The 25268-nt window shown below is 34.1% G+C and overlaps 2 protein-coding genes across 2 annotated transcripts; both read left to right on the top strand.

The window, feature by feature from the left end:
- The first annotated feature begins 851 nt into the window (after positions 1–851).
- LOC108321410 (probable receptor-like serine/threonine-protein kinase At4g34500) lies at positions 852–3434 on the top strand. Its single transcript, XM_017553155.1, has 8 exons — positions 852–1482; positions 1673–1729; positions 1823–1927; positions 2015–2110; positions 2319–2537; positions 2630–2745; positions 2832–3092; positions 3246–3434. Exons 1-8 carry the CDS (start codon positions 852–854, stop codon positions 3432–3434), a joined length of 1674 nt encoding a protein of 557 aa, XP_017408644.1.
- An 8778-nt stretch (positions 3435–12212) lies between these two features.
- On the top strand, positions 12213–13897 carry LOC108321409 (uncharacterized). The gene is made up of 3 exons (XM_017553154.1): positions 12213–12710; positions 12800–13023; positions 13654–13897. The coding sequence occupies exons 1-3, from the start codon at positions 12213–12215 to the stop codon at positions 13895–13897; spliced, it is 966 nt and encodes a 321-aa protein (XP_017408643.1).
- Positions 13898–25268: the final 11371 nt, after the last annotated feature.

Raw genomic sequence — 25268 nt, forward strand, 5'->3', positions numbered from 1 at the left:
TCCAAAAATTTCAGAAAGTTTGTTCTGGAAAATTTCCAAAACATATAATCCAAAAATCACTTCTATAGAAGGTAAAGTGATCATTTCAAAATTTGATGGGATGCGTAAAGAAATTGTAGGAGTGCAGAAAGTAAAGGCCGTCAAAGGATTGGTGTTGGGTTGATCCATCCAATTGAGCTTTTTTGTTGCTAAATGTTTTGATTAATTGTTGTTACATATTATTTTATTATAAACAATATTTGTAATTACTTCGTTGTTTTAGTCTACATCTACCGATATATTTTTTAAAAAGCACTTGTACTAAGATAGTTTAGCAAAATAATATTATTGTAATTGTGATGTTAGAATTACTAAGGAAAAGGGAGGCATTTTGTATCTCTACATTTATAAGATACAGTTAGTTAACATAAGCTTTAAGCATATGGCTGAAATCTGACTGTTATACAGTTTCTCTCATTCTTCTCCGTTTTTTAGATAAACAATAAGAACAAGGTACTTTCACTCTGCCGTATCAGACAAATGGCCGAACCTTAGGGATATATTACACGCATGTCACCTTTTACAATGGCCGGTTTGAACCCTGCATTCGAGTCCAAATAAAATAATAGATTTTCAAACTACTCCAAAAGTGTCAAACTTCAAACAAATTGTACATAATATCTTTCTCATTATTTAACCATCCTTTACTTATTTTTTCTGAAATGTTCTACTTGGTGACCAGAATGAAATCTAAAAGTGGTGTTATGCTGAGGCAGTGACATTCCATACTAATCATTTGTGTCAAAACCACCTGCAACCATTGTGCACAATTTGTTGAATAGCATGTTATATGTTTCTCTTGTTCTATTTCAATGAAATTTCAAGTGTTGCTTCTCCTGCTTTCCATCACCCTTTGTGTTGGATCTTCTCAAACTTCTGTTTATGATTGTGTCCTTCATATTCAATCTTCTTCAGCCTTGGTTAGTTCGAACTGTGAACTGTACAATTGTGGAGGGTTTATCAAAGGCTGTTGTGGACCGTATTTTGGTGATTACCTTTATGCCTTGGGGGTGAGGGCAAACCAAACTGGAAAAGTATTCTTGAATCCCTCAGAGCAAAAAAACTGTATGGCATCAATGGAAGCTTTTGACACAAAATTTACTTGTTCTGGAATGGAGAAGCTAACAAGTGGAACTGGTGGTTGCTCTGATTACACCATCACAGATGTTGTTAATCAGCTTGGGGACAGCCTTAGGAGTTTGGAGGAAGAATGCATGCCTTTGAGCACATATGGTAGGCCAAATGAAACTTGTACTAAATGTTTGAAAGCATGGGAGGATATCAGTGCAAAACCAGACACTACAAGAGGATCAGAGTTAGCAAATATCAGTTCTTATCTTTGTAGGTTTGCTGTGCTTGTCTCATTAACAAGCACAAGAATTTATGATAAGGAATCAATTCTAGAAGTTTATAAATGCCTTGGGGAACATGCCCTTTCTGGAGGTGAGATCTAAAACTAGAGTTACTTTAATTTTTTATTTTGATTAGCAGCAACAACAGTTGGTAGTATACTTTCTCCTTTCAGTCCACCGGTTTTACTTCTTAGAGCTTGTTAGTGTCAACTTTCATTCATGAAAAATCATTCTTGAAAATAATCTGAGTGATTTTGCAATTGGCATTGTCAATGAATTAGGATTAGCTTCAGCTAATGAAGAAGTCCAGGCTAGGGGCAATGCTAATATAAACTCAGGTACATGTATATATGTTCAGGTTGCTTCCAGATATGATTCATATTTTGTCAAACAATACCTGACAATTTTGTTGAAAAACATTATTGCAACAGGTCTCTGGATTGCCTTTGGCATAATAGGAGTTACAGTATTGGTGTTTCTTGGCGCACTAGCATTATTTGTCACAAGAATGAGAAGTGTTACATCAGTACAACATGGTACTCAATACAAAAAAGGCTTTTGTTCATTTTTATGGTCATGAACCGTCTATTTCTCTTTCTGACGTAACACCGTCTATCATCCAGAGTCTGATTCACCTTCACTGAAGATAACTTTGAAGGATGTTTATGTAGCAACAGACAATCTCAGTGCTTCAAATTTCATAGGCCAAGGCATAGCCGGTAAGATTATAACTTAACTTCTGGAATTGTGTTTTCTGTTTATCACAATTTCACTTAGATTACCTCTAATTTGTCCAAGCAATGCTAAACTATATCATGGAAGAAAAGTGAAGCTTCATATTTAAAATGAGATAGCATGAAGTACATTCAAAATGGGAAAGATATAAACTGAAATTCAATTTTTAACTTTTCCTTTGGGTGACTCAAGGAAAAGTGTACAAAGGTGTACTCTCCAACAATCAATCTGTTGCAGTGAAGCATATCACCAATGAATGTTACATGGAGACATTTGTCAGAGAAGTGAGAAGCCTTTCTCATGTTAGACATCAGAATTTAGTAGCTTTGCTGGGATACTGTGAAAATGAAGCTGAATGTTTTCTAGTGTATGAGTTATGCCACAATGGAAACCTCTCAGAATGGCTATTCGGTATGCTTCTTCCCTTCTCTTTTATTCATTCAAAATTTGCTAAGCTTTTTTCAATATAAAAGTTCTTAGAACACAAAACCATAATACAACAGGCAATGGTAAAGTTCTTTCATGGATTCAAAGACTAGAGATTGCCATTGATAGTGCAAGAGGCCTTGAGTTTCTCCACACCTACCCAAATGGCTGCATCGTTCACCGTGATATAAAGGTATACATATATACATAATATCTTTCTTATCTTTCTAGTACTCATCTCATTCACTAAACTGAAGCTCTTTCATGATGTGTTGTCAGCCATCAAACATTCTTATTGATGCTAACTTCCAAGCAAAGCTTTCAGACTTTGGGTTGTCCAGGGTTATGGACTTGGGTCAATCCTATGTGAGCTCAGAAGTAAGAGGAACATTTGGTTATATTGATCCTGAATATAGGGCAAATCACCATGTAAAAGCCTCAGGAGATGTCTACAGCTTTGGAATAATGTTGTTGCAACTTCTATCAGGACAAAGGATCCTCAACATTGATTTCGAGAGACCAATTTCTCTGGGTAAAATGGTGGGTAATTATTTTCTAAGAGCTTAAGGGTGCATATTTTCTTGATGAGATTCCAAACCTATTTTATACAAAGATGAGAAAATTGAGCATCTTATAAGGAAGAAAGTCTTCAAACTCATGATCACCAGCTAACAGTTCTGAATTGCTTTTCAGGCCAGAGATGTTGTTAGAGTTGGTGATATTTCAGAATTTGCTGATCCTAAACTCAAAGGGAAGTACTCAGTTGAAGCATTTGACATCGTACTAAAGCTAGCTTTGTCTTGCATAGGGCTCAAGCGCCAAAGGCCCTCTATAGGTCAGGTGTTATATAGCTTACAAAAGACACTAGATATTTCTTTATAATGTAAACTTTCTAAGTCCTCAAGAGTTTATACGTAAGGGAAAAACTCACGTTACAAAGGGTAACAAATTCAAGTATTTTATAAGCATTGACATCATACTAAAGCTAGCTTTGATTTGTATAATTCGATCAGTAGAAAAAGCACTGAGTGACTCATTTCAAGCAAAATATTTTGTATCCTGAAGAATATAAAGGACTGGAAAATGTTAAAGAGGAACATGGTCAAATATTACTTTGAATTACAAGGCAACATGTTCTGTTTGATAACTACAGAGAAATGAATTGAAGTACTTTGTACAAAGCTGTATCATAATAACAGAAGCTGATACACGACCTAATTAATTCAAGGTAAACTCATGCTATGTTATGCAACATAGTACACAATTTCTCTTGTTTTAGCATGGATAATGTTTTTAAAATAAAATTAATAAACATGATCAAATAGTATTATTTCTTAAATAAATTGATTTTATTATCAATGGACATATATTAAAGTAAAGTAATTATTAATTTAATAAAGATTTCTGTATATCTATAGAAGATTTAAAATATATTTTAAAATAAAATTATAATAGTATTAGTTCATTTTGTCAAAGAATGGATTTAAGTCTAATTCAACCTTTACAAAACCAACTTGTAAGGTGGGATTTGTACCCACATATATACTCTAAATTGGTCAATGTCTAGTTGACGTGAAACTTTCAATAACTTTTATTTATTTAAAAAAATTGATCTTAAAATTCATAGATGTAAATAGAATTGAGTTGAGTGAAAAATTAGAAATAATAAAATGACTGGAGTGAAAAACTAACTTTAGAGTTAGAGAATTCAATCAACTAACCAATTCACATAATTTGCCCAACAACGATTTAGTGATGATGGGTCTAAACCGGCTAGTTCGTTGAGTGTATCTTTTTTTTCTTCTTTATCATTAAAAAATATTTAAAAGTAAAAAAGGGACTTAAGTATAGAAATACAAGTAAATATATTGTATGCAAATTGCCTAAAGTAATAACTGAGACTTTCAAAACTTTGTATAAAAATTAGTTTCTAATCTTCTCTTCTTTTTTTTTTTCATTTTTTTCTATTTATTTGTTTATTTTTATTTTACATCTCATAGTACACTACAAAGAATTAGATTTTTACCGGGGGTTATTTTTTCCGTTTCCGGCGGTTTTAACCCCCGGAAAATATGTTACCCGCGGTTAGGAAAACCGTTGGAAAAACCTGCGTCGCTAAGTAATTACCGGCGGTTTTTTGAAAAACCGCCGCAATTAGCGGGGGTTTTGAAAAACCGCCGGTAGTAGTGGGAGTTTTACTAAAACCGCCGGAAATAACCGGGGTTAAGCAAAACCGCCGGTAATTTGTGAGAGTTTATGAAAACCGCCGGTATTTTTGAGGGTTTTCCAAAACCGCCGGAAATGTAATAATTTAATTTTTTTATTATTATTCATATGACTTGATTATCATTAATAAACCAAAATTAAATAATATGAAACCAAAATTAAATCTAAACATTAAATATAAACCAAAATATTATTATATAAATTGTAAACATTAGAAATACAATTAATGTTTCTTAAAAATTAAAATTAACATGTTATGAATAATAATTATAGTTTTGTACTTCTTCAATTGTCTTCATCATTTGATACTTTTTCATTCTCTTCGTCATTTGGTACTTCTTTCATTTTTTCCATCATTTGATATGCTTCCTTTTTCAAATACCTAAAATATAAAACAGTAATTAGTTAACATCCCAAATTCACTTTGCAACATCAAGAGCAATTCTTAACCCTAGATACCAGGTTAAAGATGAATATATTTGTAAATGATCCCTAATTAATACCCTACAAAGTAAGAAATTATCTACTCATTAACAATACGAAGTCAATATATTCTCATGAAACAAAAAATAACCAAGGTCCAACCTTCCCACAAAAAACAAAACGTATGTGGAGTGCATATATAGTTAACAAAAGTACAACATGAGTGTTCACATAACTAACAAAATTCTGATCTCATTGTCGAATGTTCAAATCTTTACTGTCAAAAGCAAAAGCTAAAACTGCATAACATTTTTATGAAGAGTACTGCCGAGAAAAAAATCTTTTGACAAACTAAAGAAGTTTTCAAGCTTTTTATTGTAAGAGAGAAATAATACATTGTCAAGGTTTCAAAATGAGGTTCTGAAATAAAACTGAGTGACAACTGCCGAAGAACTCCATTAATTCAAGTGTATATTAATTTGTGTATTTAAACAATGAAAATAGAAACATTATTGAGTGGCATCTTAACTTTTGGACGAAATAGACTGCACTATTTGCAATCATTTGTACTAAGAAAGTCAGATAGATAACAAGCTTCACTCATGTATACTAGTTTTTGTTATCAGAAAGTAAAATTTGAACTTATAAATTCAAATTTTATATGGTTATATATAATGAATAAAAGTAGCATCAGCAAAAGAAGTTTCACAAACTGAGGTATATTACGTGTCAATTGACATGGAAGATGTTGTTCAACCTAAAAGCATCTCTGATTTTACATTCTAACAACTATGCACTCATGTCACTTCTAATCATTTCCTAAATATTGTCAACATTCTAAAAGTATTATCTTAGGAGATAATCATACTAGCCAGCTAGCTCTCAGAAGACAGGAATATCATCAATATTTTAGAAAAATAAAATAAAATGATTGTTAAAGCTTAAGAATGTTCTGAGAGTTGTGCTGAGTGCTGCTGCATTATAGCATTACATCAACAGCAGTAGTGGATTGTGTATCTTTCAACAAAGAAATACAGTTAAACTAAAGAACAATATAATAGAAAGTTGGCCATAATTATAGTCATGTAATGCATTATGTATAATTACTTTTTGGAGGAAAATGCATGTTGCAATAAAGTCACACACGTCACGTGAACCTTTATCATAAAAAAACCATCCCATCAAAACGGGAAAACATAGGCAAAACAACTAAAAATGGCTTATCCATATATTTAAGACATATTTTAGATATTAAACAACTATTAATAACATATACAATGTTGTTTTCGAGTAGTAAAAAGAACCAAAAACCACCTTGGCATCTTGGCATTCACTGAGATAATCAGCAAGCGACTTCACCTTTTCTATTGGTTCATCAAAAGTAGGCTCAATAGGAAGAATGATACCATCACTTTCTATAACATGTTATTGCTCTCAGTTAAGAATTGTTCTAACTGATTCCCTTCCCTTTTCATTTCCAGAAGATCAGCCTCAACCTTTGGGATGCTTTCCACATCACTGGACAATCTGTTGATCTCATCCCTGTATTCAGAAACAACAAATTCTGGCTTCTGCAAATCAACCTTCAACTGCTCAATCTCTGTATAAGACAACATTCTCAATAATCTCTGTTAAAACTTGAAAAAGATAAGTTGTTATAAACTCATTAACTACATAAGAAACCAGATGGCCAATAAAAAAACTATTCACTTAAGGGTTCCTAATAAAAAAGAGAAATGTTACATATTTCAATACATTCTTTGTTACTTTCTTTATCAAAAGATTGAATCTGCACTCTATTAGAGACATGCAAACAGAGACTATTTCTTTAAGCATCTAATTAAGAGTTTGATCATGTCTAATGCATAATCTTTACTTGTTAATCTAGTAATCAAGTTAAAGAATATTCTTGGTGTATAAAAATAAGAATATAGTAGTACCAAGTTCAAAAAGGAGAAATGATGGCAACTATATATATATATATATATATATATATATATATATATATATATATATATATATAGCAGCAAGAATAATTTTTGCTTAAACTACCTCCAGATTTTTGCTTAAAACTAACCTACCTGCAGATTTTTGCTTAAAACTGTTCCTTTTTATAGCTTTGGTGCTTCTTCTAGTTGCTGCTATACACACTTACAATCATTATGAACACTTGCATCTTTGGCTTAATTGAAAGTCCTTTTTTCCACAATCAGAAAGCTCATTCCACAATCAGAAAAGTAGTGAATTTTGTTCATCCTCGTTATAAAGTTTAGGTTGTCATAACTATCTTTTAGTTCAACTCATAGTGCATATAGTAGGTTCTTATTCTTCGACATAGTAGCTAGATTTTCATGTTACTCAAATTTGCATTCACAGAAGTTAATATTACATTTACATATGCATTATAGTTTTAGACTTTAATCTCTGATTCAGCTTTGCATCCTAGAATAGGCTATCATGCATTAATTTTCATTTGCTGCTATACTTAGTTTCAACTAGTAATGGAATGGAATATAGTCCAGTTTCAACTACTATATTGTATTTTCAGTTCCATTTTATCATTATAGCCTTAGCTGTACAGTTCATAGCACATTAATTTTTCAAGTTACCTGCTGATGATGTGGCAAAGATTGTATCGTATCCACCATCGGTGATCTATAAGGCTTGGACAAGGCACGAGTCATATGATCAGTTCTCACCTGCAATTTATTTTGAAAACTTTATGCCTTTAGTTAAAAAAAACGAATGATGTAAGACAAAAAAATGAAGCATTCAACAAGGCTTCCCCCAACATGAAACGATTCATGTGCCTCTGAAAACTCTGGCTGTGACATCTGAATATAAACTCTTGCATAGAAGTCAGGGGATGAGAATCGATCAAAGTGTGTGCTTGAAATCATAAAACCATCCTTTCCCCATATATATAGTCACCTAGATAAGAGTAACAAAAGTATGAGCTTTATTAGGATCTATATTTTAGACTACAGACACAGAAAGGAACATCATTCAATTCTCCTGGCAATAGAGCTTTTACTTTCAAAGTTTTCTTCACAGGCAATTGAGCTTTGATATTATTAGAATCAAAGCAATATCTACTATATCTTTGATATATATCAAATCATATGATTCAAATATCTGGCAGCCCAATCTCCACACATTTTGCAAGCTACAATTCAAGAAGAAATAATTAAGAAAGTGTAAATCATACCAGTTATATAATTCATAGATTCATAGATGAAGGAAAGAAATAAGAAATAGTTCTTGCTGCAAATATCAGTACCACTATAAAGCCCAACTCATAAAGTCCAAAGCCTGACAAAGCAACCAGGGGAACTGCAGAGAGAGAGGGCTTAAGAACCTATAAAAGCAAAACAAATTACTCACCAAAATTATTTGTAGAAAAATAACTTGCAGAATGGTAAAAATCCTATGTATCAGTGTAATTGGAATTAATCATGATCACTAACTGGGAGTTATCAAAAGAAGGAGGGATTAGTACATTTCTAAAAGAATTAGAGCTAGCTGTCCAAACAAGAAAAATAGAAACATCTTTAAACATTTGAAAGTATAAGTATTGCATGGATAATCTCAAAAAGTCCAATGTATGTGACTACAAGATGGAAGGAAAAACAATTCAAGGATCTAGACAGGAACCAACCTCACTACATTGCGCCAAAGTCCACTGAATCCAACAAAAATTTGGAGGGTCGAAGCAACGATAAGTGTGCCCTGCGTCCCACGCATTATCCTCTCAAATCTCTCCATATTTATCACTAATAAGATAAACAAGGATCAGTAGATCGAACAACGAACGAGAGAGCCAAAACCGAAGAGCCAAGATCGAACACAGTCTTACCTCGACCTCGACCTAAGATTGGTCAGTGCGGGAGCGCACCAAAGCACCTCGACCTCGCTCAACCCGCAAATGCCTTGATGCCTCGACGCCTCCACCTTGACGCTCAACCAAGCAGGAGAAGATGAACACGAAGCCAAATAGGAGAAGACGAACACGAAACAAGCATGAGAAGATTGTGGTGCGGGGAAGGATTTGGGAGAAATTTTGACGAAGGCGCGGGGGAGGGAGGTTAGGGTTTAGACATTTTTTAGATTAGATGAACGACTGAAGGAGCGGGGGAGGGGATATGAGTTGGGTGGAAAGTTTAAAAAAATAATAAAAAACGCTACCTACGGTTTAGTCATAAACCGCCAGAAATTATTTGGGGTTTTTAGAACCGCCGAAAAATAACCTCTCCTAAAATTAATTATTTTTGTAGTGATATCTCAATCAAAAACAAAATACATAATATGGACAAAGGAGAAGTGAATCCATTTCAAAGTAAAGGTGGAAAACAAATTATTCAAGCCATCGTACTACAGATTCAAGTCATGAGGTATAACAAGTGAGGAACAAAAATGATCAAATTTAGTTTGGTCTTTTAATTAGATGCATAACTCCATCCATATGCAGGGTTGCAAGCTTTTTGCTTTGGCACGAAATTTTTAATTTTTTTTTCTTCATTGAGTTAATGTTTTACATGTTAAAAAAAAATTCAATATAGATAATTATTGTGATAATTATTTTTATTGTCATATTATATGTTTTGGTAAGTATAAAACTACGTGATCTCTTGCTCATTCATCTTGAGGCGTTTGAAAGTTTTCGGTTTTGTATTTTAGATTGTAGTCTTAGTATGGGAGGCATGGTGACATTGTGTGATCATATCAAGATGTTTTCAGTTTGTAAAGTGTGCAATACAAAAACTACTAGATTTAAATAAGGATAATTAGAAATTTTGTGATTAGTATAATATCATTGTATTTGTGTAAGTTTTATTTTACGTATTAAGATATTATTATTTACTTCAACATTAAAATATGAAGGCTTAATCTCACCAGAAGTCCCTATTTTTGTTCTAAATCTTAAATAGGTTCCTTTTCTTTTTGGCATATCTATTGAGTCCCTATTATTGTAAATTTGATTCAATTAGAGGCCTACCGTCAAATTCACCAAACAAACGTTTAATATTTGGTAACGTGGCATGTTCAATTGAATGAGTAATGACATGTGACATTAAAATTGAGTTTTGTTTTAAACAAATTTTAACGAGAGAGGTGATGTCAGATTGAGGGAAGGGCAAAGGTAGAAAGATTAAAAATTTTAGGGTTGTCTGTCACCGTTAATTGGGGAAAAAAATTGGGGGAAATCGCGTTCTTTGTTAGGGTTGTTATTATTAGGGTTCGTTTGAAGGGGAAAAATCACGTTGTTTGTTCGATTGCAAGTGTCAGGGTTCCTTGGTGAACAACATCGTCTTCGAAGCGCAAGGGTGCATGTGCGAGTTGGTGGAAGAAGTTGAAGCACGAGGTGAGGTGTGGGTCCTTCTGTTGTTGGAAGCGCAAGGCTGAAACATCTGGTGAGTGGAGGTTAATCTGAAGGAAGGTCAATGTTTGTGCTTTATTGTGTTTGCTTTTATAGTTGGGAAACTACAATATTCGGTGGTGGTCCCCTAATGTATGGTTTGGTCTGCGTTGTTGATTGCATTTCGGTGGTCCCCCATGTATGTTTAGAGTTATTTGACTTTGTCTTAGTGCATGTTCTTATTGTTTTAATATATATTTTTTTTGTCGTCATATGTTTGCATAATAGGTGTGTAGATATAATTATATTGTGTTGTGCGTAATGGAGGACGATATTGTCTGTGTTTTCCACCATGGAGGAAAGTTCATTAGTGATGGTACCGTAAAGTATGAAGGGGAGACAACAACTTTGTCCTTTGACCCTGACAGGTGGAGTTTTTTTGTGGTTGTGAGTGTAGTGAAAAGTTTTGGATATGATAATTTTCAAGATTTATGGTACTACGTAGGAGGGGGTTCAGTGTTGGAAAATAGGTTGGAACAATTGATTGATGACACTGGTGTCATGCATATGGCTAACTTAGGTAGGCTTAACAGTGATGTTCATTTATACGTTGTGCATGTTGTTTATGATCTGGAAGTTATACATATGCTTCAATATATTACTAATGATGAAGGAGCAGTTGAAAAAGAGGGTGAAGAAGGTGGTGATGGTGTTGAAGTAGATGGTGACTTTGAAGAGGTGCATGAGGGTCAAGAAGATGGTGATGTTGTTCAAGTAAATGGTGTAGCTGATGATGACTTAGAAGAGGTGCATGAGGATGAAGAACATAAAGATGATGTTGTTGAAGTTGATGTTGTAGGTGATGGTGACTTACAAGAGGTGTATGAGGGTCAAGAAGCTGGTGATGGTGTTCAAGTAGAGGTTGAAGTTGATGGTCACGTAGAAGAGTTGCATCAGGTTGAAGAAGAGCAAGACTTGAATGTGTGTGAAGGATTTGTGGAGGATGAAGTTAGTCTTTGTAGTTGGAGTACATCTACTAATGAAGGTGATGTACATGGAAATAATGAGTGCTTAGAGGGACTAGTAGATGTGAGTCATGAATGTGATATAGACGGTGATGTAGATGGTAATGCGGAAGTAGAAGTACAAGTAGAAAGTATTGATGAAATTGATGAAAGTGATGATGTGACTGTTGATACTGATGATCATGATGATAGATGTTTGTTAGATAAGGAGTGGAAATCTGAGGAATTACTTAGTGGATGTGATAGTGATGAAGAGGATAATGAAATTGAAGGTTATGGAGGTTTGGTACTTTTTCTATGCCAAAAACTATGGTAGACTTTACATGGGAAGTAGGGACTTTTTTTGCAGAAAAGCAAGATATTTTAGATGTTGTAAAAGGATATGCATTGGAAAATGGGAAGAATATAAAGTTTGTAAAAAATGACAAAAGAAGATTGAGGCTGAAGTGCTTTGGTGCAAAAGGAGAATGCCCATGGACCATATACTTTGGTTACATGGAGGCTGTAAAATCATGACAATTGAGAACTAAAACAGACATTCATACATGCAGCAGGGAGTTCAACCTGAAGCTACTTGATGCCAAGTGGTTGAGCAAAAAGTTGTTGAAAACAGTAAGGGAAAATCCTAAAATGAAGGGTGTAGAAATTCGTGAAAAAGTTCAAAGGAAGTTGAACATTGGTATATCTAGGTGTATGGCTTATAGAGCCAAAGCTATTGCTTGTGATGACATTGATGGGTCTTTTAATGAACAATATAAGAGGATATATGATTATGCGCATGAGGTGTTGGGAAGAAATCCAGGATCTACAGTTAAGGTGGAGGTTGAGAATAATCAGGATGAGGTTATTTTTAAGAGATTTTACTGTTGTCTGAAGGCATGTAAAGACAGCTTTGTGTGTTGTAGGTCAATAATTGGATTAGATGGAGCCTTTTTGAAAGGGAAGTATGGTGGTGAGCTTTTAACAGCTGTTGGGCGAGATGGAAATGATCAAATGTTGCCCATTGCATATGCGGTGGTAGAAGGAGAAAACAAAGATTCATGGACGTGGTTTTTGAATCTTTTGATTGATGATCTTGGTGGTGAAGAAGTATGTTCATCAATAACTTTTGTTTCAGACCAACAAAAGGTAATAACCATATTTAATTTTCTTGTTTAATACATTCAATTATTAATTTGATATGGTCGTAACTGTTCTTTTTTATTTTAATACCATAGGGTCTACTACCAGCCATACAACAGCTACTCCCTGGTGTTGACCAGAGGTTTTGTGTCAGACACTTATATTCAAACTTCAGGAAAAAATTCCCAGGTAAAAATCTCAAACGTCTAATGTGGAGGGCAGCTACTGCCACTCATCCAGAAAATTGGGAGAGGGAAATGAAAAACATTAAAGATGTAAATGAAGATGCATTCAAGCATTTGATTGCCATCCCTCCAAGGTTCGTATTTTGTATCGTTCTATTTTCCCTTTCTAATTTATACCACTTATTCATTTAAGTCTGTAGCTTTGAAATCATACCATGTAGAAGTAGATATTAGGTGCAGGTTTAATACCAGTATATTGAGTAGGAGAAATTTGTTTACAATGTACTTATTACTCTAAACATTTGTTTATATCATATGGTGTAGATACTGGTCGAGGTCCAGATTTAGTCCAACACCAAAATGTGACACATTAGTCAACAATATGAGTGAGGCTTTCAACAATGTCTTGATTCACACCAGGACTAAACCAATCCTAACAATGCTGGAAGAAATTAGGGTCTACATCATGCAAAGATGGGCAAACAACAGGTGTAAGATACAATATTTCGCAGGATCAATTTGTCCAAAGATCCAAAATAGATTTATAAAGGAATCCCAAGAAACCAAGAACTGGATCCCTAGGTAACTTTCTTCTCTACTTCTTACATGTGTTTGGTACTTTCTTCATTCCTAGGTAAGCTTTTCTATTTTTTTTTATAATTTCTTCATAGCTGGTCAGCAAATAAACTCTTTGAAGTCAAACACGTCTCCTAGAGTGGAGAACAATTTGTTGTAAACATAGACGAGTCTTCATGCTCCTGCAGGATATGGCAGATCACAGGAATTCCATGTTGCCACTCCCTAGCCGCAATGAAGTTTTTCAATATTGATGGACAACAGTTCATTCCGGCTTGCTTTCTCAAGTCCACCTATGAAGAAACATATGCATCTATCATATACCCCATCAATGGAAACAACATGTGGGCCCATGGACCATATCCAGATGTCATGCCTCCTAGAAAAAAAGTTATGCCTGGAAGACCTAAAAGGAAAAGAAGGCTGAAATAGAGGGAGATGAGAAAAGATGATTCTCGAGTGAGCAAGGGTGGTTTGCGCAAGAGATGTGAGCTATGTAGGGAGGTTGGGCACAACAGGAGTCGTTTCCCTAAAGTAACTCAAGAACCAGTCATCCCATCATCACAATTATCTGAAGTTTGTCAACAACCTGAAGCTCAAACATAGAAGTGTGTATGAATGAGAATGATACCAAGTTTAAGCATCTTATTATGTAATAGTTGACTTCTAAGGAACAATGTTGATGGTTTTTTTGTTATGTACTTAATGAATGATAGTGATGCCAAGTCTGTATGTTTTTGGATGTTTGTACTTTTTGAGTACATTGAAGATAGACTACTGTCATTGAAAAAAGACTAATGTGTTGATTGTTATCAGTTTGATTGTTATCAGTTTCATATCAGTTTGATAATGTGATTTTTCATACTGCAAAATTTTATCAGTTTCAATGTTATCAGTTTGATAGTGTGTTGGTCTTAATGCCTACGAGAGTGTGTTGCCCAAGGTTTTAAAATTGTTTTTCCATTCACATTAGACACCACATTCAGTGGATCATGATTCCAAAGCACCAATTGATTCCAAAACTGGATGGTCAAAGTGTAATAGTTGATTCCAAAGCACCACATTCAGTGGATCATTTAGTGTAATAGTTGATTCCAAAACTGGATGGCCAAAGTGTGCTGCACTCATCCACTGTTGATGAGTGCATATTTATGCCCACATTTATGCCTTAAAGTTTAAATTTTTGATGGGATAATTGTGCTTAAATGGTTGATTTTAAGTGAATTTGTGATATTTGGAATTGTTGGGTTTGAGAATTAAAGAGACGTAAAAAGTGAGTTTTAGCGCATAAAATATTCTTGGATGTTCTTACGTTTATTTGTGCAGCTGAAATTATAAGTTCTATTGGTCCAAATGGCAATTCAAGGCCCAAAATCAGGTTTTATTTGGAAAATAATGTACAGATGGACCAAACAGGAAACTTTTACCCTTGCACCTCCCAATTTCCCTACATACACCCCTCTTCTCTTAACCAGGCCCAATACTAAGCCGAACAGTAACCCTATTCTAAATACACCTCCTAAGTTTCTTGTTCCTACCCCTCCTAAACTAGACTCCACCAGATCATGCCACATGGCAATCTAATACCCACACATCTGACCATCAAGAAGTTGTCATATCATTAATCCTCTGCACACCAAATAGACCAACCACATGCTGCCACATCATTCCCCTTTGCCACGTCATCATCTTCCACAGGAAACCCTAATTCCCCATCCAAACCCTAGCCGCCACTGTCGTGCCGCCGTCATCACGCACAGCCGCCGTCGCACAACAACCACTGTCAACGTCCGCCGCTGCCGCGACCACCACTCCCGCCACCACAGCGGCTCTCCTCCATAGACGCAAGCTTTACACTACATCATCGCACAACCCTTCTTCTCCATCACGCCGCTACAGAATGCCACCCAAAGCCGCCATCACTTCGCGAGCCTCCTCGCCGCTGCCATGACCGGACAATCACCATCTTCCTCGCGAGCTTCTCGTCAGCCACCACCGCTCCATGTGCCGCCGTCGTCGCACAACAATCGCCGTCAACCACAAGCCAGCACCGCGAAATGCCATCATCGCGAGACCAATCGCGAGTTCATCATCAATCTTCTGGCCACCATCTTCCTCGTCGCGCCACCAACACCAAAACGCGACCTCCATGGTCGCCGCGACACTACGCTTCTCGCGACCTTCTTCCACCGCCACCGTCATCTTCTTCGCTGTCAATTTCTTAATCCAAATATAACTACAAAACAGGCTTTTAACATGCACTCTTTTCAATACATTAATTATTTGAACTCTTTTAATAGTTTACAATTGTACCGCAAATTTATAAACCACTCTAACATTGTTTTACTTCCAATTGTATCACAAAATTATCAAGCCACAAACCAAGGAAACTGTGCCAACTTCAAGTTCAAGACAGTACACAAAATTGTCGCTCAAATATTACACAACTTCATTCCTTCACATAGTCAAATACATAATCAGTATCATCCTAACAAAAGGAAAAACCCTGCTAATTTCATCCTAACAAAACGACCAACACTACTACATTATGGATTTAACATCCATATTGAAATAATAATAATATTAAGTATACAAATAAAAAAACCAGCCCTATCAACACCTTCATCCATTTCTCCACAACCTTAACAAATTTATTAAAATCGCTCATCATCTTCGTCCCACCTCCCATTTCTCATGTCTTTGACAGACACTCATTTTTTTCTTCCCACTTCACATTCGTATAGTTTTTCTCACTACCATCGTCACAACACCATTTGAAGAAATTACAACCACCTTCATGTCCATTCTGTAAAAAAAAAAACTATTTAAACGACTTTCTACTCAAACAAAACACTACTCATCAACGTTCTTTTACCTTGTACTTAGGGCAGCCCCAAAATTGCTTCCCTCTATTCTTAGCAGTTCGAGCTGTTCTTACCACCGTTTTCTCTCCACACAAGCAAAGGGGTGATACACCGTCAATCGTAAATACTCCACCACCACGAAAAATGACATTACACTTCTCATTCCGCCACCCATTGCATGTCGAAGATGAACAAGAATGTGACTTCTGCAATTCATTATCCATCTCTTCGAATCGAACAAAGAGTGTGATTTTCCCCCTTCAAACGAACCCTAATCAAAAGAACCCCCAATTTTTTTTTTTGCGTTTTAGTTGCATATCTCAATTTAAAGGTGAAAGACAACCCTTAAAATTTTTAATTTTTCCACCTTTGCCCTTCCCTAGATCTGGTATCACCTATCTCCAAATTTTTTTAAACCAAACTCAATTTTAGTGTCACATGTCATTACTCATTCAACTGAGCATGCCACGTTACCAAATATTAAACGGTCGTTTGGTGAATTTGACGGCAGACCTCTAATTCAATCAAATTTACAATAATAGGGACCCAATAGATACGCCAAAAAGAAAAGGGACCTATTTAAGATTTTGGACAAAAATAGAGACTTCTGGTGAGATTAAGCCAAATATGAATAAGTATTTCTTTCTTACAAGTAATTAATTTGATTTGGTTTAATAAGACGTATTTATGTTTAGGAGGCTCTTGGAACTATAATTTGTTTTAAAAGAGATTTTGACTTAAACTACCCACCCAATACATGTGTCCAAGTTACATTGCCTTTTGTAAGCATGTGCTTTTGTGCATGAAAATGTTTTACATGGATTATATTTTGCACATTGTGTTTTAAATCGAAAGATATTTATAAAAAATAAAAAGTGACATTTTTAATTTCGATCATAAATTGAATTATAAAGGTCTCTATTATATTTTGGTTGTTACATAATCGAAACATGAAATCATAAATAAATAATAAAAAATAAAAAATATAGATTTGTGTCAATTCTCATAGTAATCGAAGTTTAAACTCTTTTGATTTAAAAAAATTATTTAATTTTAAGGGTATTAGACTTCGATTATTTTTAAAATTGAAACCTAATAACCTTAAAATTAAATACGGTGTTGCTCCCTCCACCACCCCAAGTGCTCCTACACCTCCCCACTATTTTCTTTTATTCCAAAAATACCCTACACCTCCCCATTATCCTCAACCATCTTTCTCTTTCTCTCTCTGCATTAATGGTGCATTCACATGGCTCAGATTTGAACTTGTGATATATTGCAAAATATAAAATTAAGAGGAAACTTCAATATTAGTGCTTCTACCACTTCCATTTTATAAACTTAAAAGTTAGATGCAAATACAAAATAATAAACATAATAATATTAATAGTAAATAATAATATATTATTATTATTATTATATACTAACTTTATAATGACGAAAGAACTAAATAAATTCTAAATCTTTAACAAATAACTTTTCTTTTATATTTTAAGTATTTAATAATATTTTTATATTATTTATCTAATAAATTAAATACTTTATTCAAGTTATTTGAGTCGACAAGTTAAAACATAATATAATGTTAAAAATTATTGATATTAAATGTAAAAAGAAAAGAAAACACACATATATATAAACATTTTTCTAGAAATTTAGAACAAAATTTTACCATTTATTAAGTAATTTGAAGAAAAAAAATATATTGAACAGCGAAAATAAGATTGAATATAGTTGGTAGCATCAGAAGGAGGATTGTGAGATGGGAAACGACGGAGAAGTGGTCGGTAAAGAAGAGGTTATCACAAAACTGAAGGACGATGGCGACTTTGACAGGCTTCGTTTAAAGATCGTTCGTAAGCTTAAGGATAACGTATTCTTTCCTCCTGTTTCTTAATTTTTCTTCTTCTTCTCGTTTTAGGATTTATATTGAAGTTTCCTCTGAATTTTACATTTTGCAATATATCACAAGTTTAAATCTGATCCATGTGAATGCTCCATTAATGCAGAGAGAAAAAGAGAAAGATTGTTGAGGATAGTAGGGAGGTGTAGGGTATTTTTGGAATAAAAGAAAATAATGAAGAGGTGTAGAGTATTTTTGGAATAAAAGAAAATAGTAGGGAGGTGCAGGAGCACTTGGAGTGGTGGAGGGAGCAACACCCAATTAAATAATATCTTAAATCAAAAAGGGTATTAGTTTCAATTATTGCCCTAAAACTTAATATCCTTAAAATTAAATAATATTTGAAATTAGAAAAGATATTAGATTTCGATTATTATCATATTCGAAATCTAATACCCTTAAAATTAGATAATATTTTAAATCAGAAAGGGTATTAGGATTCAATTATCACTAGAACCGAAGCCTAACACCTCCTTTATACTTCGATTTTGGATATAATCGAAGCTTAATGTTGGCTGTTTTTAAATAATTTTTTTTGTTTCTTCCTACATTTAAATATGTACAAAATACCATAAAATCACCATATAAACGATACATTATATTTATCACACTCAGAATAAGCTAGAATACTATTGTACAACAATATGTTATCATTACAACAAGTAAATGTGTTAAATACTATTTTATATTTGTATTATATATTTTGCACAAGCTATCCACTAGTGCAGAAAGGGCATTTAACGTCTGTTATTCTGGCCTTTTAACATCAGCTCCATAACCGATGTTTTTGTGGGTGACATTAATCAAACGTCGGACACCAACATGCCCGAAGTCTTTATAGACGTCGGGTCATGCAGTAACCGACGTCTAAAGAGCTCCAAAGACGTTAGTTACTGCATTACCCCGACGTCTAAAGAGCTCCATGGACGCCGGACATTGCATTAACCGACGTCTACTGCAACTCGTGTCTTTAGGTAGACTAGTGTAGCACCTTCTTCCCTTTGCTAGTTTCGTCATAGAAAAGGTTGTGTCTTTTGGATCTCTTATGACATTTCAACCGAAAACCGAATCTGAGTCCTTGCCTAGTTCCATTAAAACCGACAATGAAAACGAATGGTGACAATAGAACTAGGCAAGGACCGAAGTTCGGTTTTGGGTTGAAATGCTATAAGACATCCAAAAGACGCAAGCTTTTCTTATGAGGAAACTAGCAAAGGGAGAATGTGGTACAACGCTACCCAAAGACACGAGAAAAACTACACCAAAACACAACAAAAACTCATTTTAATCGGTTCAAATGAAAGATAATCAACCAAAGACTAATATAATCGGAATAAAAGTACGTTTAAACAGTTCAAAAGAGACAAAAACGCACCTGGAAAAGCAATGCCGCGGAGAGAAAAGGCGAGAGAAGGAAGACGATGAAGTGCTCGAAACAGCGGATTTCATGTCTCATTTAACAGCAAACTAGACGTCGGCTCCCCAGGTGCCCCGACGTCTATTCTAAACTAGACGTCGGGGACCTCACTAATATGACGTCCAAAACAACTCTCACATGCCATTTTGATGTCTGTTAGCGTGATCGGACGTCTGTACGACTGAAAAAAATAATCTTCCATCTACTTGTCAGACATATACACGTCCGTTAGGAGGGGCACCGACGTCTATAATTAAATATAGACATCGGGGTGGCGGGATCGGACGTCTTGAAGGCGGAAAAAAATGACTTTTCACCTACCTGTCAGACATTAAGACGTAAACTAGTAAATTATTGATCAGTGACATTTTCGTAAATAAGTGGGCATATAGACGTCTGTTAGGAGGGGCCCCGACGTCTATAATGTTATAGACGTCGGGGCCCCTCCTAACAGACGTCTATATGCCCACTTATTTACAAAAATGCCACCGATTAATAATTTACGTTGATTATTTTGTTGTCAGACGTCTATGGGTGATGTTAAAGCCTAATTCTACACTAGTGATCCTACTATACTTTATGGACTGCTTGGTAATTGGTGTAGGAATTCTGAATTTCTGCACAAAAGAAAATAATTTCAATTAGTTATTAAAAAGACAAAGTTACAAATGTGATTAAATGCAATTATTACCGTATTTTAACGAGTTGTAATATGAGCACAGACGTTGTCATCCATTGCATTACATAATAAATGCACTCATATGAGTCAGTTTGTTTATTACACTACACACTACAATATATCACCACATGAAATTTAAGTTTACATAAAACTTCCACCAAGTCTACGTACCACTTCTTCAAACCGTGTTCTCTAACGTTCCTTATACGATTTAAATCCTTCTAGACATCAATGGTACGCAAAGTCACACATATTTTTAATTTCAATAATTACACTTGTTCATCTGCTGACCATTCCCTTTTTATGCATCATGATGGATCAAAAATCACGATTCTTTTCATCTATGTTAATTATATCGTTCTAATTGGCAATCATGATGCAAAGATATAATGCATTATTGACCTTCTCCATTCAATGTTTTGAATTAAAAAGCTTGGAGATTTAACGCATTTCCTTGGGCTCGAGGATGCTCGAAATTCAACTGGTATACATCTCTATTGAAGCATGTATATGCTAGATTTCCAACACCTTTGGTTCCAAAGTACTCCTTCAGTATTACGCTTCAACCTCTTGATGAAGTCGCTACTACTGGCTAGCTGATCTACTTAACCACAACCTGGCCTTATATCACTTTCCATCATCTTAGTCAGTTTCTCTCTTCTCCTACCAACATCCATCAATAGGTTACTAGCCATATTCTTCATTACCTTAAAGGTTCTCCTGGTTTTAGCCTTTTCTTTCATAGCAACTCACCCATCCAACTCAAAGTTTTGGTGTCTCGAATTTGGCAACTTATCCTGCTAAATGTAAACCATAACTGGCTTTTGTGTATATATTAGTCATTCACTTATTTCTTGGAGATCAAAGAAACAACAAACTGTTTCTTGTAGCTTATCTGAAGAAGAATATCGGGAAATGGTTAACATTTCTCCTCCATGATCTTTAGGTTCCTTTCACTTCACCAGCCTTTCTATACTTCAACAATATCCAAATTTCTTCTAACTTTGTCTTCCACTAGCACACAAAACATATTAAGATCAACTGTCATCTTGTTCATGAAAAAGTTGCTTTTAGACTCTTCAGATTGCTTCTCGTATCCAGTTCTTCACATATTGCTGATATTTTCACCAAAGCTTTGTCACAATAACCTTTTCACCACCTATGTTCCAAGCTAGGCCTCCGTAATCTCTACACCCTGCTTGAGGGGGTTGATAAACTCAGTCTTCATTGCTTTTGGCTCTTTGGTTAACTTGATGTTGCATGCATCTTTAGCTTAGCGTCGCGTAGCATAGTTGTTTCTGTTTTCTCTTTTCTATTAGTTTTCTATTCTTTCCTTTTGTATAGAAGCTTCTGTTCTCTCTCTTTTCGTTGGCCAACTTAGATATCAATAGTAATATATAGTCTTCTTTTCTATTAGTCTTTCTCTTTCTTTTCTATTTTCCTCTCAGCTTTCTTTTCCTTTTTTCTGGCTCAAGTGTTTTATCATCCTGAAGAATTAATATCTTATGAATCTTAACATAATTATTTGTGTTATTCATAAAAAACATACTTTGTATGTCGAAAGGGTCTTAACCATCACAGTTAAAATCTTAAAAGTATCAAAGATTAAATTCGTTAATAAACAATGCAACAATATTAATAATACAATAAAGTGATGGATGATTATAGGGACGGTAATGCATATTTATTATTTTTACTAATTTCTTATCTATTTTTGAGAAAAAAAAAATGAAGTAAAGCTTATTATATTCATTGTTTCGATTCATTTTTCACTTAAATATTGGTTTCACATGACAATATCTTTTATACTGGAGTTTTTATTGATTCCTGTGCAAAAGAATCTTTTATGATTTTCAAAATTGTTGGTCAATGATAATATATACAAATCTTGAATATATTAATTTGGTTCCTCAAAATTATTTATCAAGATTCACCAATGATAACACATGTGTAAATAAAGTATAATGATTAACTGATAAAAAAATATATTATGATTAAATAATGATCAAACTAAAATTAAAGATAATTATTTCTAACAAGTTAAAGATTCCAACGGTCCATGAAGGAAAAAACCTATTAAAAAGAATATAATTAGATAAATATCCTTAAATATGAACTACTATAACTTCTAAGAATTATCATAAAAGACCGAAGACTTTCAATGACATCCTAACACAAATCAGCAAAAAGTCATGTGATTTTACAAAAATGATCTCGTAAGAATAATTTTCAATAGTATTCATTTATTTGTACTCACAAAAAAAAATAGCAACTACATTAATAATGTTTTGTTAATTTTACTTTGAATTATTTTTATTATTATTATTATTATTATTATTATTATTAGTATTATATGATAAATATAAATATTTATGTACGTTTGCGTTATGTAATTTAGACATAATTGTTTATAGGATAAATATTAATAAAATATTTACATATTATATGTTATAATAACATTAACCAATTAAAAAGTAATAAAAAATAAAATTATAATGAATAAATAAATTTACTCACTTTGAAATTATTTTGTGCTCTCCTTAACTTAATGTACTCAAATTCATTTTTTACATATTTTCATTATCTTTGTTTACTTTTACTCCCAACTGAGGTTAATATTTCCATTTAGTAGATGAACAGTGTTTTGATTGTGACGTGTAACGCCCTATTTTTCTACATAATCTAATGAACGTATTCAAATATATAATTACGAGACATGAAATTCTTCTCCTAATGGTTGCTATTTCCCCCTTCAAAATATCATTACACCACTTTTATTTTCAGTATGTAAATGTGACAGGTAATTCAAATTAGGAAAATATGGTAATAAAGTGTAAATTAGTACAAATTTCCTGAGAAACTCATACCTTTTGACAAAAAAACAGTAATTAGTAACAGGATTAATAAATTTTTTAGCCATAAATTCGTAACCAACTTCATAATGAATACAGTAGTGACATTGATATTTCTGTATATATATACTATAATTTATCATATGAAAAATGTTAATGTCACACATTTCATTACCAGGTGAAATACTAAATAGAGTAAACTTCACTTTTGTAGTGAAATAATAAAAAAAAATCAATAGAAAGTGGCTTGCAGCATTGTTCTACCATTCTGAGAATGGAGAAAAAAGTGGCAACATGTTGACAAATAAAGCACCTTAAATACAGTAGCAGCTTTCTGTTTTTAATTCCCCTCCAAGCAAAGCTGTATCGCAAAATCTCATAAAAATCAACTCCGCGTCTACAAAACAGTAAAAAAACTATTATATGTTAATTTTTATTGATATTAAAAATTACATTTAATAAAAAAAAATTTCAATAAATTATATTTTTGTTTAAGATAAAGAGGATGATTAGTTATTGAATTGGTTTAATGTGTCGGTAGGTCCTCATTTTGGTCAGAAATTTCAAATAGGTCCCTTTTCCATTTTTTTCGTCTCAATTGAGTACTTTTTTGTGTAAAATTTGAGCAATTAAAGGTCTGCTGTCAAATTGGGCAAACGGCCGTTTAAATGTTGGTTATGTAGCATGGTCAAAGTTCACATTAATGAGTCATGGCATTATAAACGAATTTTGTATTAAAAATTATGAATGCATAGTGGTGTAATCAGTTTTTTGGAAGGGTAAAGTGAGAATAATAAAAACTTTTAAGTGTAGACCCCTTTAATTGACAAATGTAATTGAGATTGGGAAAAAAATTGAGGGTAGGGTTCGTGTGAGGAACAAATTAGCGTTGGAAGTTGGAAGAAGGCCTTCCTGCCTACGCCATGAATTGGATTCTGTGTGTTTTTTATTCACAGGTTAATGGAGACGAAGGAGAAAGTGGCGGTGCAATGGTGGTCGAGGCGATTTAGGCTTCAACAGCGACGACGATGATGCTTGGTGATGGTGGAGAAGATTCTGGGTTGGTTTCTGGTGGTGCGCCTCTTGTGGTTTTCTGCTTGCAGGTTGACGATGAAGACGCGAGGGAAATGGTTGCGCCACTGCGGAGGTTTGGCGAGAGACTGACATTTCTATTCTTCTCTGGATTTTGCTTTGCAGTCCGGTGATGTAGATGACGAACTCGCGAGGAGTGGCGCGATTTGCGATTCAGCTGGGTGCCATGGAGGACTCGCGACTCGGTGTTGATGAGATTTATGATGGCACGCACAGGAGAAAGCTTACGGTGCTCCGGTGATGGTGGATGGAGAAGATTTCGCTCCCTGGTGGTTGCCGTGGAGGCGCTGCAGATCTATGTTTCTGGTGGAGATGACGAAGATGCGAACTTGGCTTGCGACATTAGGGAGGTCGAGAACAAGGGAGGCTTTGCGTGGCGGTCATGGAGGTTGCAATGATGGCTGCACTTAAAGTTTTTTTATTATTCCCACTTTACCCTTCCAAAAAGTTGATTACACCACTATGCATTCATAATTTTTAATACAAAATTCGTTTATAATGCCACATCTCATTAACGTGAACTCTAACCATGACACATAACCAACATTTAAACGGTCGTTTCCCAATTTGACGACAGGTCTTTAATTGCTCAAATTTTACACAAAAAATGACCCAATTGACAGGTCTTTAATTGCTCAAATTTTACACAAAAAATGACCCAATTGAGACGAAAAAAAGTAAGGGGACCTATTTGAAATTCCTGACCAAAATGGAAACCTATTGAGACCTTAAACCTATTGAATTTGTAATTAAAAATGTATTTTTTCTGTCCAATTTTATTTTTCGATATTTTTTATTTATGGATTTTGAAAGTTTTTTTTACTTGGCAGTTGAAATTTTTGTTTGGATTGAATTACAAAATTAATTAATTAGGTTAAAGTTTAGTTTTTTTACGCAATGAAGATAAAATCTCTCATGTAACAAAACTATGGATAGTGTAACAATAAGAAAGTTAAATAAATTAATTACAACAATTTAATAGATAATTATATAAAA

This window comes from Vigna angularis, chromosome 1 (assembly GCF_016808095.1).
Source record: "Vigna angularis cultivar LongXiaoDou No.4 chromosome 1, ASM1680809v1, whole genome shotgun sequence".
Lineage (NCBI taxonomy): Eukaryota > Viridiplantae > Streptophyta > Magnoliopsida > Fabales > Fabaceae > Vigna > Vigna angularis.

Coding starts and splice junctions, on each gene's coding strand:
- LOC108321410 (XM_017553155.1), top strand. CDS start 852: ATGAAATTTCAAGTGTTGCTTCTCCTGCTTTCCATCACCCTTTGTGTT. Junction 2,111..2,318: donor CATAGGCCAAGGCATAGCCG/GTAAGATTATAA, acceptor GGGTGACTCAAG/GAAAAGTGTACAAAGGTGTA. Junction 2,746..2,831: donor TCGTTCACCGTGATATAAAG/GTATACATATAT, acceptor ATGTGTTGTCAG/CCATCAAACATTCTTATTGA.
- LOC108321409 (XM_017553154.1), top strand. CDS start 12,213: ATGAAGGGTGTAGAAATTCGTGAAAAAGTTCAAAGGAAGTTGAACATT. Junction 12,711..12,799: donor TTGTTTCAGACCAACAAAAG/GTAATAACCATA, acceptor TTAATACCATAG/GGTCTACTACCAGCCATACA. Junction 13,024..13,653: donor TTGATTGCCATCCCTCCAAG/GTTCGTATTTTG, acceptor ATGCTCCTGCAG/GATATGGCAGATCACAGGAA.